Source organism: Salmo salar, chromosome 04 (genome assembly GCF_965601325.2).
Source record: "Salmo salar chromosome 04, fSalSal1, whole genome shotgun sequence".
Classification (NCBI taxonomy): domain Eukaryota; kingdom Metazoa; phylum Chordata; class Actinopteri; order Salmoniformes; family Salmonidae; genus Salmo; species Salmo salar.
This window is the reverse complement of record NC_138294.1, coordinates 95914262-95929358: the sequence shown is the minus strand read 5'-3', so window position 1 is coordinate 95929358 and position 15097 is coordinate 95914262. Positions and strand designations below refer to the sequence as shown.

At 49.4% G+C, this 15097-nt stretch overlaps 1 protein-coding gene across 1 annotated transcript in view; it reads right to left on the bottom strand.

Moving 5' to 3' along the window:
* The window catches only part of LOC145878531 (short transient receptor potential channel 6), a 28781-nt gene that overhangs the window by 11109 nt on the left and 2575 nt on the right, over positions 1-15097 (bottom strand). Inside the window, exons 2-4 of the mRNA XM_082973832.1 lie at positions 12224-12419; positions 11196-11387; positions 563-619 (exon numbers count right to left, since the gene is read on the bottom strand). Coding sequence (XP_082829958.1) covers positions 563-619; positions 11196-11387; positions 12224-12419 — 445 coding nt within the window. The remainder of the gene's footprint in view (positions 1-562; positions 620-11195; positions 11388-12223; positions 12420-15097) is intronic.

Genomic DNA, 15097 nt, shown 5'->3' with positions numbered 1-15097 from the left:
ACACCATGGTGTAGCCGGAGGACAGCTAGCTTCCGTCCTCCTCTGGGTGCATTGACTTCAATACAAAACCTAGGAGGCTCATGGTTCTCACCCCCCTTCCATAATTATGACAACTTCCAGAAGACGTCCTCTAACTTATCAGAGCTTTTGCAGCATGAACTGACATGTTGTCGACCCAATCAAAGGATCAGAGAGTGAATCTAGTACTGAAAACATAAGCTACAGCTAGCTAGCACTGCAGTGCATAAAATGTGGTGAGTAGTTGACTCAAAGAGAGAGAGAGGCAACAGTTGAACAGTTTTGAACAAATACATTTCTTAAAAAATAATTGAGAAGCAAGAAAAAGGGAGAGAGAGAGAGCTAGCTGTATTTCGTAATATTTTTTTACTTACTTTTACTTACGTAGCTACTTTAGCTAGCTAGCTAGTTTAGCCTAATCAAACATCCGGCTCAAACAGAGGAATGCAGATGATATTTATGAATTGCAGTCATCCAATATGTTAGAAATAAGGCCATGCTCATTAAAATAAAGAAATAATCCTCATTTTGAACGACTGGTTACCTCATATCTGGTGGGTCTCGGAGAGTTGCTGTATCCTGAAGCTTTACTGTCTCCCAGCTGAAACACACAGAGATACAGTATTAAATATTTATTACAATTAGTATATTAATACTGTTTAAATACCTATATCAATACGTATTACCGTAATTGGTAACACTTTACAATAAGGGTTATAATGATGTTATTAATGGTTATTTAATAATAAGGTTTATAATGATGTTATTAATGGTTATTTAATAATAAGGTTTATAATGATGTTATTAATGGTTATTTAATAATAAGGTTTATAATGATGTTATTAATGGTTATTTAATAATTTGTAAATGCATTAATAACCAGTGAAAAACAGATTACAACAGATCGGCAGTCAGCGCTTGCCTCCAGTTAACCATTTAGAAATGCACTTCCAAACGCAGTAATATGAACCCTTATGCATCATCAAGCAACCTTATTTTCTATAGTTTCACTGTTGAACATTATCTTTTCACATTTGGGTCCATTGTTGCTCTGCCCAAGGAACAAAATTGGTTGGTTTTCAGACCAACTCCTATGATGTGTTTTGCCCCACGTTTGAAACCCTGATGATGAATTGGTGAGCTTATTTATCCCAGTCTAATACCCTCTTATTAAAACCATGTATTATAAACATTATCCTTTACTACAGCCTTTGTTGGTGAGCCTATGGTGTTTTCCATTGCATCAAAACACTTTCATGTGCAAACTTAGAAGAAACAACATTTCAGGGTCAATGTTGTTTAATTTTCTATTGTACCATTCACTTAAATATTTTGACCTTTTATGCTCATGTCAACTAAAGTAACCTATTTTGTTTTAGCCAATTAGAAGCCTTGCTAAGCCATCATTGTTTCAAGAATTAGCCTAGTTTCGTCAGAGGAAGAGTTGGAGAGGACAGCTTTGTTCCAAGATGACCTGAGGACTTGTTTTGTGACCTGGACTTCTCTTCAATTGCATGCAGGGTATTTTCCTCCATGGATTACAGCACGCAGGGCAGAGTTGCAAAGAAAAAGCCATGTCTCAGACTGGACAATTAAAAAGATTAAGATGGGCAAAAGAATACAGACACTAACAGAGGAACTCTGCCTAGAAGACCAGCATCCTGGAATCGCCTCTTCACTGTTGACATTGAGACTGTTAGGGATAGCCCCCTTTTTAATTGTTTTTGTTGCCTAAATGACATACCCAAATCTATCTGCCTGTAGCTCAGGCCCTGAAGCATGGATATGCATATTTATTTTTAAAATGTTTTTATTTCACCTTTATTTAACCAGGTAGGCTAGTGGAGAACAAGTCCTTTATTTAACCAGGTAGGCTAGTGGAGAACAAGTCCTTTATTTAACCAGGTAGGCTAGTGGAGAACAAGTCCTTTATTTAACCAGGTAGGCCAGTTGAGAACAAGTTCTCATTTACAACTGCGACCTGGCCAAGATAAAGCAAAGCAGTGCGACACAAACAACAACACAGAGTTACACATGGAGTAAACAAACATACAGTCAATAACACAATAGAAAAATCTATATACAGTGTGTTGAAATGGAGTAAGGAGGTAAGGCAATAAATAGGCCAATAGTAGCGAAATAATTACAATTTAGCAAATGAACACTGGAGTGATAGATGTGCAGATTATGATGTGCAAGTAGAAATACTGGTGTACAAAAGAGCAAAAAAAGTACATTAAAAACAATATGGGGATGAGGTATGTAGTTGGATGGGCTATTTACAGATGGGCTGTGTGCAGCTGCAGCGATCGGTAAGCTGCTCATTGGCAGCAGAGAACTGGAAGGAAAGGCAGCCAAAGGAGGAATTGGCTTTGGGGGGATGACCAGTGAGATATACCTGCTGGAGCGCATGCTACGGGTGGGTGCTGCTATGGTGACCAGTGAGCTGAGATAAGGCAGGGTTTTACCTAGCAAAGACTTATAGATTACCTGGAGACAGTGTGTCTGGCGACGAATATGTAGCGAGGGCCAGCCGACGAGAGCATACAGGTCACAGTGGTGGGTAGTATATGGGGCTTTGGTGACAAAACGGATGGCACTGTGATAGACTACATCCAATTTATTGAGTAGAGTGTTGGAGGCTATTTTGTAAATGACATCGCCGAAGTCAAGAATCGGTAGGATAGTCAGTTTTACGAGGGTATGTTTGGCAGCATGAGTGAAGGATGCTTTGTTGCGAAATAGGAAGCCAATTCTAGATTTAATTTTGGATTGGAGATGCTTAATGTGAGTCTGGAAGGAGAGTTTACAGTCTAACCAGACACCGAGGTATTTGTAGTTGTCCACATATTCTAAGTCAGAACCGTCCAGAGTAGTGATGCTGGACGGGCGGGCAGGTGCGGGCAGCGATCGGTTGAAGAGCATGCATTTAGTTTTACTAACGTTTAAGAGCAGTTGGAGGCCACGGAAGGAGAGTTGTATGGCATTGAAGCTCGTCTGGAGGTTAGTTAACACAGTGTCCAAAGAATGGCCAGAAGTATACAGAATGGTGTCGTCTGCGTAGAGGTGGATCAGAGAATCACCAGCAGCAAGAGCGACATCATTGATGTACACAGACAAATGATTCGGCCCGAGGAATTGAACCCTGTGGTTCCCCCATAGAGACTGGCAGAGGTCCGGACAACACGCTCTTGGTACCATTTTAAAGGAAACACTTTGAAGGTTGTGTAAATGTGAATTGAATGTAGGAGATTTTCCGATTTTTTGATTTTCACAGATTCCTTTCTTTGCAAATTGAACGAGTGGAAATACACAATCAAACGTGTATGCTATATGGACCATTTTAGGATATGAAAAAGGATTTTATCTAACAAAACAACACTTCATGTTATCTCTGGGACCCTTTGGATGATAAAACAGAGCAAGATTTCAGAATGTAAGTACACATTCACCTTCAGAGGTGAATTTATCAAACCTATCACTGTGAAAAAAAGTGTTTTGTTGTTTGGAGCTCTCATCAAACAATAGCATGGCATTTTCTCGCAGTAAATCGGACAGTGCAGCCGATGTAAGACCCTCACATGTACCGACATTTGTTGTTTCTCTAAAATCTTTGATCGTGACAAGGCGCTGTATGACTTACAACTGTCCCGTTGATGACTTGTGAGGTGTCTGTTTCTCAAAATAGACACACTAATGTACTGGTCATCTTGCTCAGTTGTGCACCGGGGCCTCCCACTCCTCTTTATACTCTGGTTAGAGCCAGTTTGAGCTGTTCTGTGAAGGGAGTAGTACACAGCATTGTACCAGATCTTCAGTTTCTTGGCAATTTCTCGCATGGAATAGCCTTCATTTCCCAGAACAAGAATAGACTGACAAGTTTCAGAAGAAAGGTCTTTGTTTCTGGCCATTTTGAGCCTGTAATCGAACCCACAAACTCCGATGCTCCAGATACTCAACTAGTCTAAAGAAGGCCAGTTTTATTGCTTCTTTAATCAGAACAACGGTTTTCAGCTGTGCTAACATAATTGCAAAAGGGTTTTCTAATGATCAATTAGCCTTTTTAAAATATGAACTTGGATTAGCTAACACAACGTGCCATTGGAATACAGGAGTGATGGTTGCTGATAATGGGCCTCTGGACGCCTATGTAGATATTCCATTAAAAATCAGCCGTTTCCAGCTACAATAGTCATTTACAACATTAACAATGTCAATAATGTATTTCTGATCAATTTGATGTTATATTCATGGACAAAAATTTTGCTTTTCTATCAAAAACATGGACATTTCTATGTGACCACCCCTTCCCTCCCCCTGCAGTAATGTTATGACCACCCCTCCACCCCTCCACCCCCTCCACCCCTCCCCCTCCACCCCTCCTCCCCTCTCTGGACCAAGGCTTACTATGGGTCATAACTAGAGGCAGATACAGGACCCAGGTCTACCATCACTAGAGGCAGATACAGGACCCAGGTCTACCATCACTAGAGGCTGATACAGGACCCAGGTCTACCATCACTAGAGACAGGACCCAGGTCTACCATCACTAGAGGCAGGACCCAGGTCTACCATCACTAGAGGCTGATACAGGACCCAGGTCTACCATCACTAGAGGCAGGACCCAGGTCTACCATCACTAGAGACAGGACCCAGGTCTACCATCACTAGAGACAGGACCCAGGTCTACCATCACTAGAGGCAGGACCCAGGTCTATCATCACTAGAGGCAGATACAGGACCCAGGTCTACCATCACTAGAGGCAGGACCCAGGTCTACCATCACTAGAGGCTGATACAGGACCCAGGTCTACCATCACTAGAGGCTGATACAGGACCCAGGTCTACCATCACTAGAGGCAGGACCCAGGTCTACCATCACTAGAAGCTGATACAGGACCCAGGTCTACCATCACTAGAGGCAGGACCCAGGTCTACCATCACTAGAGGCTGATACAGGACCCAGGTCTACCATCACTAGAGGCTGATACAGGACCCAGGTCTACCATCACTAGAGGCAGGACCCAGGTCTACCATCACTAGAGGCTGATACAGGACCCAGGTCTACCATCACTAGAGGCAGGACCCAGGTCTACCATCACTAGAGGCTGATACAGGACCCAGGTCTACCATCACTAGAGGTTGATACACGACCCAGGTCTACCATCACTAGAGGCTGATACAGGACCCAGGTCTACCATCACTAGAGACAGGACCCAGGTCTACCATCACTAGAGGCTGATACAGGACCCAGGTCTACCATCACTAGAGGCTGATACAGGACCCAGGTCTACCATCACTAGAGGCAGGACCCAGGTCTATCATCACTAGAGGCTGATACAGGACCCAGGTCTACCATCACTAGAGGTTGATACACGACCCAGGTCTACCATCACTAGAGGCTGATACAGGACCCAGGTCTACCATCACTAGAGACAGGACCCAGGTCTACCATCACTAGAGGCTGATACAGGACCCAGGTCTACCATCACTAGATACAGGACCCAGGTCTACCATCACTAGAGAAAGGACCCAGGTCTACCATCACTAGAGGCTGATACAGGACCCAGGTCTACCATCACTAGAGACAGGACCCAGGTCAACCATCACTAGAGGCAGGACCCAGGTCTACCATCACTAGAGGCTGATACAGGACCCAGGTCTACCATCACTAGAGACAGGACCCAGGTCTACCATCACTAGAGGCTGATACAGGACCCAGGTCTACCATCACTAGATACAGGACCCAGGTCTACCATCACTAGAGGCAGGACCCAGGTCTACCATCACTAGAGGCAGGACCCAGGTCTACCATCGCTAGAGACAGGACCCAGGTCTACCATCACTAGAGGCAGGACCCAGGTCTACCATAACTAGAGGCAGGACCCAGGTCTACCATCACTAGAGACTGATACAGGACCCAGGTCTACCATCACTAGAGACAGGACCCAGGTCTACCATCACTAGAGGCTGATACAGGACCCAGGTCTACCATCACTAGAGACTGATACAGGACCCAGGTCTACCATCACTAGAGACAGGACCCAGGTCTACCATCACTAGATACAGGACCCAGGTCTACCATCACTAGAGGCAGGACCCAGGTCTACCATCACTAGAGACAGGACCCAGGTCTACCATCACTAGAGGCTGATACAGGACCCAGGTCTACCATCACTAGAGACAGGACCCAGGTCTACCATCACTAGAGACAGGACCCAGGTCTACCATCACTAGAGGCTGATACAGGACCCAGGTCTACCATTACTAGATACAGGACCCAGGTCTACCATCACTAGATACAGGACCCAGGTCTACCATCACTAGATACAGGACCCAGGTCTACCATCACTAGAGACAGGACCCAGGTCTACCATCACTAGAGGCTGATACAGGACCCAGGTCTACCATCACTAGAGGCAGATACAGGACCCAGGTCTACCATCACTAGAGACAGGACCCAGGTCTACCATCACTAGATACAGGACCCAGGTCTACCATCACTAGAGGCAGATACAGGACCCAGGTCTACCATCACTAGAGACAGGACCCAGGTCTACCATCACTAGAGGCAGATACAGGACCCAGGTCTACCATCACTAGAGGCTGATACAGGACCCAGGTCTACCATCACTAGAGGCAGGACCCAGGTCTACCATCACTAGAGGCAGGACCCAGGTCTACCATCACTAGAGGCTGATACAGGACCCAGGTCTACCATCACTAGAGGCAGGACCCGGGTCTACCATCATTAGAGGCTGATACAGGACCCAGGTCTACCATCACTAGAGACTGATACAGGACCCAGGTATACCATCACTAGAGACAGGACCCAGGTCTACCATCACTAGAGACAGGACCCAGGTCTACCATCACTAGATACAGGACCCAGGTCTACCATCACTAGAGGCTGATACAGGACCCAGGTCTACCATCACTAGAGGCAGGACCCAGGTCTACCATCACTAGATACAGGACCCAGGTCTACCATCACTAGAGGCAGGACCCAGGTCTACCATCACTAGAGGCTGATACAGGACCCAGGTCTACCATCACTAGAGGCAGGACCCAGGTCTACCATCACTAGAGACAGGACCCAGGTCAACCATCACTAGAGACAGGACCCAGGTCTACCATCACTAGAGGCTGAAACAGGACCCAGGTCTACCATCACTAGAGACAGGACCCAGGTCTACCATCACTAGAGACAGGACCCAGGTCTACCATCACTAGAGGCTGATACAGGACCCAGGTCTACCATCACTAGAGGCTGATACAGGACCCAGGTCTACCATCCCTAGAGGCTGATACAGGACCCAGGTCTACCATCACTAGAGACAGGACCCAGGTCTACCATCACTAGAGGCAGGACCCAGGTCTACCATCACTAGATACAGGACCCAGGTCTACCATCACTAGATACAGGACCCAGGTCTACCATCACTAGAGGCTGATACAGGACCCAGGTCTACCATCACTAGAGGCAGGACCCAGGTCTACCATCACTAGAGGCAGGACCCAGGTCTACCATCACTAGATACAGGACCCAGGTCTACCATCACTAGATACAGGACCCAGGTCTACCATCACTAGAGACTGATACAGGACCCAGGTCTACCATCACTAGAGGCAGGACCCAGGTCTACCATCACTAGATACAGGACCCAGGTCTACCATCACTAGAGGCAGGACCCAGGTCTACCATCACTAGAGGCAGGACACAGGTCTACCATCACTAGAGACAGGACCCAGGTCTACCATCACTAGAGGCAGGACCCAGGTCTACCATCACTAGAGGCAGGACCCAGGTCTACCATCACTAGAGACTGATACAGGACCCAGTTCTACCATCACTAGAGACAGGACCCAGGTCTACCATCACTAGAGGCTGATACAGGACCCAGGTCTACCATCACTAGAGGCTGATACAGGACCCAGGTCTACCATCACTAGAGACAGGACCCAGGTCTACCATCACTAGATACAGGACCCAGGTCTACCATCACTAGAGGCAGGACCCAGGTCTACCATCACTAGAGACAGGACCCAGGTCTACCATCACTAGAGGCTGATACAGGACCCAGGTCTACCATCACTAGAGACAGGACCCAGGTCTACCATCACTAGAGACAGGACCCAGGTCTACCATCACTAGAGGCTGATACAGGACCCAGGTCTACCATCACTAGATACAGGACCCAGGTCTACCATCACTAGATACAGGACCCAGGTCTACCATCACTAGATACAGGACCCAGGTCTACCATCACTAGAGACAGGACCCAGGTCTACCATCACTAGAGGCTGATACAGGACCCAGGTCTACCATCACTAGAGGCAGATACAGGACCCAGGTCTACCATCACTAGAGACAGGACCCAGGTCTACCATCACTAGATACAGGACCCAGGTCTACCATCACTAGAGGCAGATACAGGACCCAGGTCTACCATCACTAGAGACAGGACCCAGGTCTACCATCACTAGAGGCAGATACAGGACCCAGGTCTACCATCACTAGAGGCTGATACAGGACCCAGGTCTACCATCACTAGAGGCAGGACCCAGGTCTACCATCACTAGAGGCAGGACCCAGGTCTACCATCACTAGAGGCTGATACAGGACCCAGGTCTACCATCACTAGAGGCAGGACCCAGGTCTACCGTCACTAGAGGCTGATACAGGACCCAGGTCTACCATCACTAGAGGCTGATACAGGACCCAGGTCTACCATCACTAGAGACAGGACCCAGGTCTACCATCACTAGAGACAGGACCCAGGTCTACCATCACTAGATACAGGACCCAGGTCTACCATCACTAGAGGCTAATACAGGACCCAGGTCTACCATCACTAGAGGCTGAAACAGGACCCAGGTCTACCATCACTAGAGACAGGACCCAGGTCTACCATCACTAGAGACAGGACCCAGGTCTACCATCACTAGAGGCTGATACAGGACCCAGGTCTACCATCACTAGAGGCTTATACAGGACCCAGGTCTACCATCCCTAGAGGCTGATACAGGACCCAGGTCTACCATCACTAGAGACAGGACCCAGGTCTACCATCACTAGAGGCTGATACAGGACCCAGGTCTACCATCACTAGAGGCTGATACAGGACCCAGGTCTACCATCACTAGAGGCTGATACAGGACCCAGGTCTACCATCACTAGATACAGGACCCAGGTCTACCATCACTAGAGACAGGACCCAGGTCTACCATCACTAGAGGCAGATACAGGACCCAGGTCTACCATCACTAGAGGCTGATACAGGACCCAGGTCTACCATCACTAGAGGCTGATACAGGACCCAGGTCTACCATCACTAGAGGCAGGACCCAGGTCTACCATCACTAGAGTCGGGACCCAGGTCTACCATCACTAGAGACAGGACCCAGGTCTACCATCACTAGAGGCTGATACAGGACCCAGGTCTACCATCACTAGAGGCTGATACTGGACCCAGGTCTACCATCACTAGAGGCTGATACAGGACCCAGGTCTACCATCACTAGAGACAGGACCCAGGTCTACCATCACTAGAGGCTGATACAGGACCCAGGTCTACCATCACTAGAGGCTGATACAGGACCCAGGTCTACCATCACTAGAGACAGGACCCAGGTCTACCATCACTAGAGGCTGATACAGGACCCAGGTCTACCATCACTAGAGGCAGGACCCAGGTCTACCATCACTAGAGGCTGATACAGGACCCAGGTCTACCATCACTAGAGGCAGGACCCAGGTCTACCATCACTAGAGGCTGATACAGGACCCAGGTCTACCATCACTAGAGGCAGGACCCAGGTCTACCATCACTAGAGACAGGACCCAGGTCTACCATCACTAGAGACAGGACCCAGGTCTACCATCACTAGAGACTGATACAGGACCCAGGTCTACCATCACTGGAGGCAGGACCCAGGTCTACCATCACTAGAGGCTGATACAGGACCCAGGTCTACCATCACTAGAGGCTGATACAGGACCCAGGTCTACCATCACTAGAGGCAGGACCCAGGTCTACCATCACTAGAGGCAGGACCCAGGTCTACCATCACTAGAGACAGGACCCAGGTCTACCATCACTAGAGACAGGACCCAGGTCTACCATCACTAGAGACAGGACCCAGGTCTACCATCACTAGAGACAGATACAGTGGATGAACAGAGAGAAGTGTGGCTGTGTGTGGCTGTGTGTGTACCTGGTTGAGCTGTTCCCCATCAGGTGGCTGTGTGTGGCTGTGTGTGGCTGTGTGTGGCTGTGTGTGGCTGTGTGTGGCTGTGTGTAGCTGTGTGTGGCTGTGTGTGGCTGTGTGTGGCTGTGTGTAGCTGTGTGTGGCTGTGTGTGGCTGTGTGTGGCTGTGTGTGGCTGTGTGTGGCTGTGTGTAGCTGTGTGTAGCTGTGTGTGGCTGTGTGTGGCTGTGTGTGGCTGTGTGTGGCTGTGTGTGGCTGTGTGTGGCTGTGTGTGGCTGTGTGTAGCTGTGTGTGGCTGTGTGTGGCTGTGTGTGGCTGTGTGTGGCTGTGTGTGGCAGTGTGTGGCTGTGTGTGGCTGTGTGTGGCTGTGTGTGGCTGTGTGTGACTGTGTGTAGCAGTGTGTGGCTGTGTGTGGCTGTGTGTGGCTGTGTGTGGCTGTGTGTGGCTGTGTGTGGCTGTGTGTAGCTGTGTGTGGCTGTGTGTAGCTGTGTGTGGCTGTGTGTGGCTGTGTGTAGCTGTGTGTGGCTGTGTGTGGCTGTGTGTGGCTGTGTGTGGCTGTGTGTGGCTGTGTGTAGCTGTGTGTGGCTGTGTGTGGCTGTGTGTGGCTGTGTGTGGCTGTGTGTGGCTGTGTGTGGCTGTGTGTAGCTGTGTGTGGCTGTGTGTGGCTGTGTGTGGCTGTGTGTAGCTGTGTGTGGCTGTGTGTGGCTGTGTGTGGCTGTGTGTGGCTGTGTGTGGCTGTGTGTAGCTGTGTGTGGCTGTGTGTGGCTGTGTGTGGCTGTGTGTGGCTGTGTGTGGCTGTGTGTAGCTGTGTGTAGCTGTGTGTAGCTGTGTGTGGCTGTGTGTGGCTGTGTGTGGCTGTGTGTGGCTGTGTGTAGCTGTGTGTGGCTGTGTGTGGCTGTGTGTGGCTGTGTGTGGCTGTGTGTGGCTGTGTGTGGCTGTGTGTAGCTGTGTGTGGCTGTGTGTGTACCTGGTTGAGCTGTTCTCCATCAGGTGGCTGTGTGTGGCTGTGTAGCAGCAGCTCTCTAACAGCAGTGGCCAGGCCCAGCGTTGCTTTAGGACTAGGAACCAGGTTAAATGGGACAGGCAGGGTCCTGCCTTCCTCAAAGTAGGAGAACCACAGCTTGGCACGGGCAAACTTCCACTCCACATCAGAATCATCCTGTAAACAGGTGGAGAGAGGAGAGAGAGAGAGAGAGAGAAGGAAGGAGAGTGAGAGAGAGAGGAGAGAGAGAGAGAGAACAGAGAAGGAAGGAGAGTGAGAGAGAGAGAGGAGAGAGAGAGAAGGAAGGAGAGTGAGAGAGAGAGAGAGAGAGAGAGAGAGAGAGAGAGAGAGAGAGACAGAGAGAGAGAGAAGAACAGAGAAGGAAGGAGAGAGAGAACAGAGAAGGAAGGAGAGTGAGAGAGAGAGAGAGAGGAGAGAGAGAGAGGAGAGAGAGAGAAGGAAGGAGAGTGAGAGAGAGAGAGAGAGAGAGAGAGAGAGAGAGAGAGAGAGAGAGAGAGAGAGAGAGAAGAACAGAGAAGGAAGGAGAGAGAGAGAGAGCGAGAAGGAAGGTAAGAGAATGAAAGAGAGAGCGAGAGGAGAGAACAGAGATGGAGAGAGAGAGAAGAACAGAGAAGAAGAAGGAAGGAGAGAGTATTAAACAGGTTTAGGAGAGTGACTGATGAGACCTTCCAATGCCAGGGCCTCGATCCTGTGTGTGTTTCAAGTTTTATTTATCGTATGTATGGGATACACATGGTATACACCGTCCAATGAAATGCTTACTTCCGGGTTCCTTCTCAACAATGCAACAACAATAAGAAATAATACAAGATAAGAATAGGAACATAAAGTACATGGCTCGGTAGAATAAACATTTTAGCATCAGTATAATACAGGAAGGCACAATTTATAGTCCAATATTTACACGTTTTGGAACAGGGGAAAAGTTCGTATTAAGAGTCTGTTAACATCAGTAGTGGGGTAGGTGTGTGTGTGTGTGTGTGTGTGTGTACCTCTATCTCCTGGAAAGAGCTGTTTATCATAGCGATCAGCATGTTGAGCAGAACGATCACCATGGTAACGTTGTAAACACCATACAGCACGTAGCCGATGTTCTCAATGAACTTATGATTGTTGTTAATGACTACCGACTTCACCTCCGACAGGCCGAAGATCGCCCAGAACAGAGTCTTAAAGCTCTCCTCGAGACTGGAGGGGGGAGGGGGGAAGGGAGGGGAGGGGGGGGGGAGGGGGAAGGGAGGGGAGGGAGAGGGAGAGGGGGAGGGAAGGGAGGGAGGGGTGGAGGGAGGGAGGGGGAGGGGAAGGGAAGGGAGGGAGAGGGGGAGGGAAGGGAGGGGGGAGGGGGGAGGGAAGGGAGGGGGGAAGGGAAGGGAGGGGGGGAGGGAAGGGAGGGGGGAGGGAGGGAGGGAGGGGGAGGGGAAGGGAAGGGAGGGAGAGGGGGAGGGAAGGGAGGGGGGAGGGGGGAGGGAAGGGAGGGGGGAAGGGAAGGGAGGGGGGAGGGGGGAGGGAAGGGAGGGGGATGGGGGGGTGGAGGAAGGAAGGGGGTGGGGGAGGGAAGGGAGGTGGGGAGGGGCGAGGGGGGAGGGAAGGGAAATAGAAGGGAGAAGGGGGAAGTTATTTGAAGCAAAACTGGAAATAAAACATCATTAGAATGCAAATAAAGCCCTATGTAACAGACTGGGGTGAAACCATCTGTTAGCCTGCTGAGCTAAAGGAAGTTGTTACTGTGTGTGTTAATGTAATGCATCATTCTGCTTGGCCCCCTGGGTAGTAGGACTGTGTGTGTTAATGTTTACGTGGTAAAGGCATCGTTCTGCTTGGCCCCCTGGGGAGTAGGACTGTGTGTGTTTACGTGGTAAAGGCATCGTTCTGCTTGGCCCCCTGGGTAGTAGGACTGTGTGTGTTATGTGGTAAAGGCATCGTTCTGCTTGGCCCCCTGGGTAGTAGGACTGTGTGTGTTATGTGGTAAAGGCATCGTTCTGCTTGGCCCCCTGGGTAGTAGGACTGTGTGTGTTACGTGGTATAAAGGCATCGTTCTGCTTGGCCCCCTGGGTAGTAGGACTGTGTGTGTTTACGTGGTAAAGGCATCGTTCTGCTTGGCCCCCAGGGTAGTAGGACTGTGTGTGTGTGTGTTTACGTGGTAAAGGCATCGTTCTGCTTGGCCCCCTGGGTAGTAGGACTGTGTGTGTGTTTACGTGGTAAAGGCATCGTTCTGCTTGGCCCCCTGGGTAGTAGGACTGTGTGTGTGTTATTGTTTACGTGGTAAAGGCATCGTTCTGCTTGGCCCCCAGGTAGTAGGACTGTGTGTGTGTGTGTTTACGTGGTAAAGGCATCGTTCTGCTTGGCCCCCAGGTAGTAGGACTGTGTGTGTGTGTGTGTGTGTTTACGTGATAAAGGCATCGTTCTGCTTGGCCCCCAGGTAGTAGGACTGTGTGTGTGTGTGTGTGTGTTTACGTGATAAAGGCATCGTTCTGCTTGGCCCCCTGGGTAGTAGGACTGTGTGTGTTTACGTGGTAAAGGCATCGTTCTGCTTGGCCCCCAGGTAGTAGGACTGTGTGTGTGTGTGTTTACGTGGTAAAGGCATCGTTCTGCTTGGCCCCCAGGTAGTAGGACTGTGTGTGTGTGTGTGTGTGTGTTTACGTGATAAAGGCATCGTTCTGCTTGGCCCCCAGGTAGTAGGACTGTGTGTGTTACGTGGTAAAGGCATTGTTCTGCTTGGCCCCCAGGTAGTAGGACTGTGTGTGTTATTGTTTACGTGGTAAAGGCATCGTTCTGCTTGGCCCCCTGGGTAGTAGGACTGTGTGTGTTAATGTTTACGTGGTAAAGGCATCGTTCTGCTTGGCCCCCTGGGTAGTAGGACTGTGTGTGTTAATGTTTACGTGGTAAAGGCATCGTTCTGCTTGGCCCCCAGGTAGTAGGACTGTGTGTGTGTTATTGTTTACGTGGTAAAGGCATCGTTCTGCTTGGCCCCCTGGGTAGTAGGACTGTGTGTGTTTACGTGGTAAAGGCATCGTTCTGCTTGGCCCCCTGGGTAGTAGGACTGTGTGTGTGTGTGTTTACGTGGTAAAGGCATCGTTCTGCTTGGCCCCCAGGTAGTAGGACTGTGTGTGTTATTGTTTACGTGGTAAAGGCATCGTTCTGCTTGGCCCCCTGGGTAGTAGGACTGTGTGTGTTAATGTTTACGTGGTAAAGGCATCGTTCTGCTTGGCCCCCTGGGTAGTAGGACTGTGTGTGTTAATGTTTACGTGGTAAAGGCATCGTTCTGCTTGGCCCCCAGGTAGTAGGACTGTGTGTGTGTGTGTTTACGTGGTAAAGGCATCGTTCTGCTTGGCCCCCAGGTAGTAGGACTGTGTGTGTGTTTACGTGGTAAAGGCATCGTTCTGCTTGGCCCCCTGGGTAGTAGGACTGTGTGTGTTAATGTTTACGTGGTAAAGGCATCGTTCTGCTTGGCCCCCTGGGTAGTAGGACTGTGAGTGTGTTTACGTGGTAAAGGCATCGTTCTGCTTGGCCCCCAGGTAGTAGGACTGTGTGTGTGTGTGTGTTTACGTGGTAAAGGCATCGTTCTGCTTGGCCCCCAGGTAGTAGGACTGTGTGTGTTTACGTGGTAAAGGCATCGTTCTGCTTGGCCCCCAGGTAGTAGGACTGTGTGTGTGTGTGTGTGTTTACGTGGTAAAGGCATCGTTCTGCTTGGCCCCCAGGTAGTAGGACTGTGTGTGTGTGTGTTTACGTGGTAAAGGCATCGTTCTGCTTGGCCCCCTGGGTAGTAGGACTGTGTGTGTGTGTTTACGTGGTAAAGGCATCGTTCTGCTTGGCCCCCTGGGTAGTAGGACTGTGTGTGTGTGTTTACGTGGTAAAGGCATCGTTCT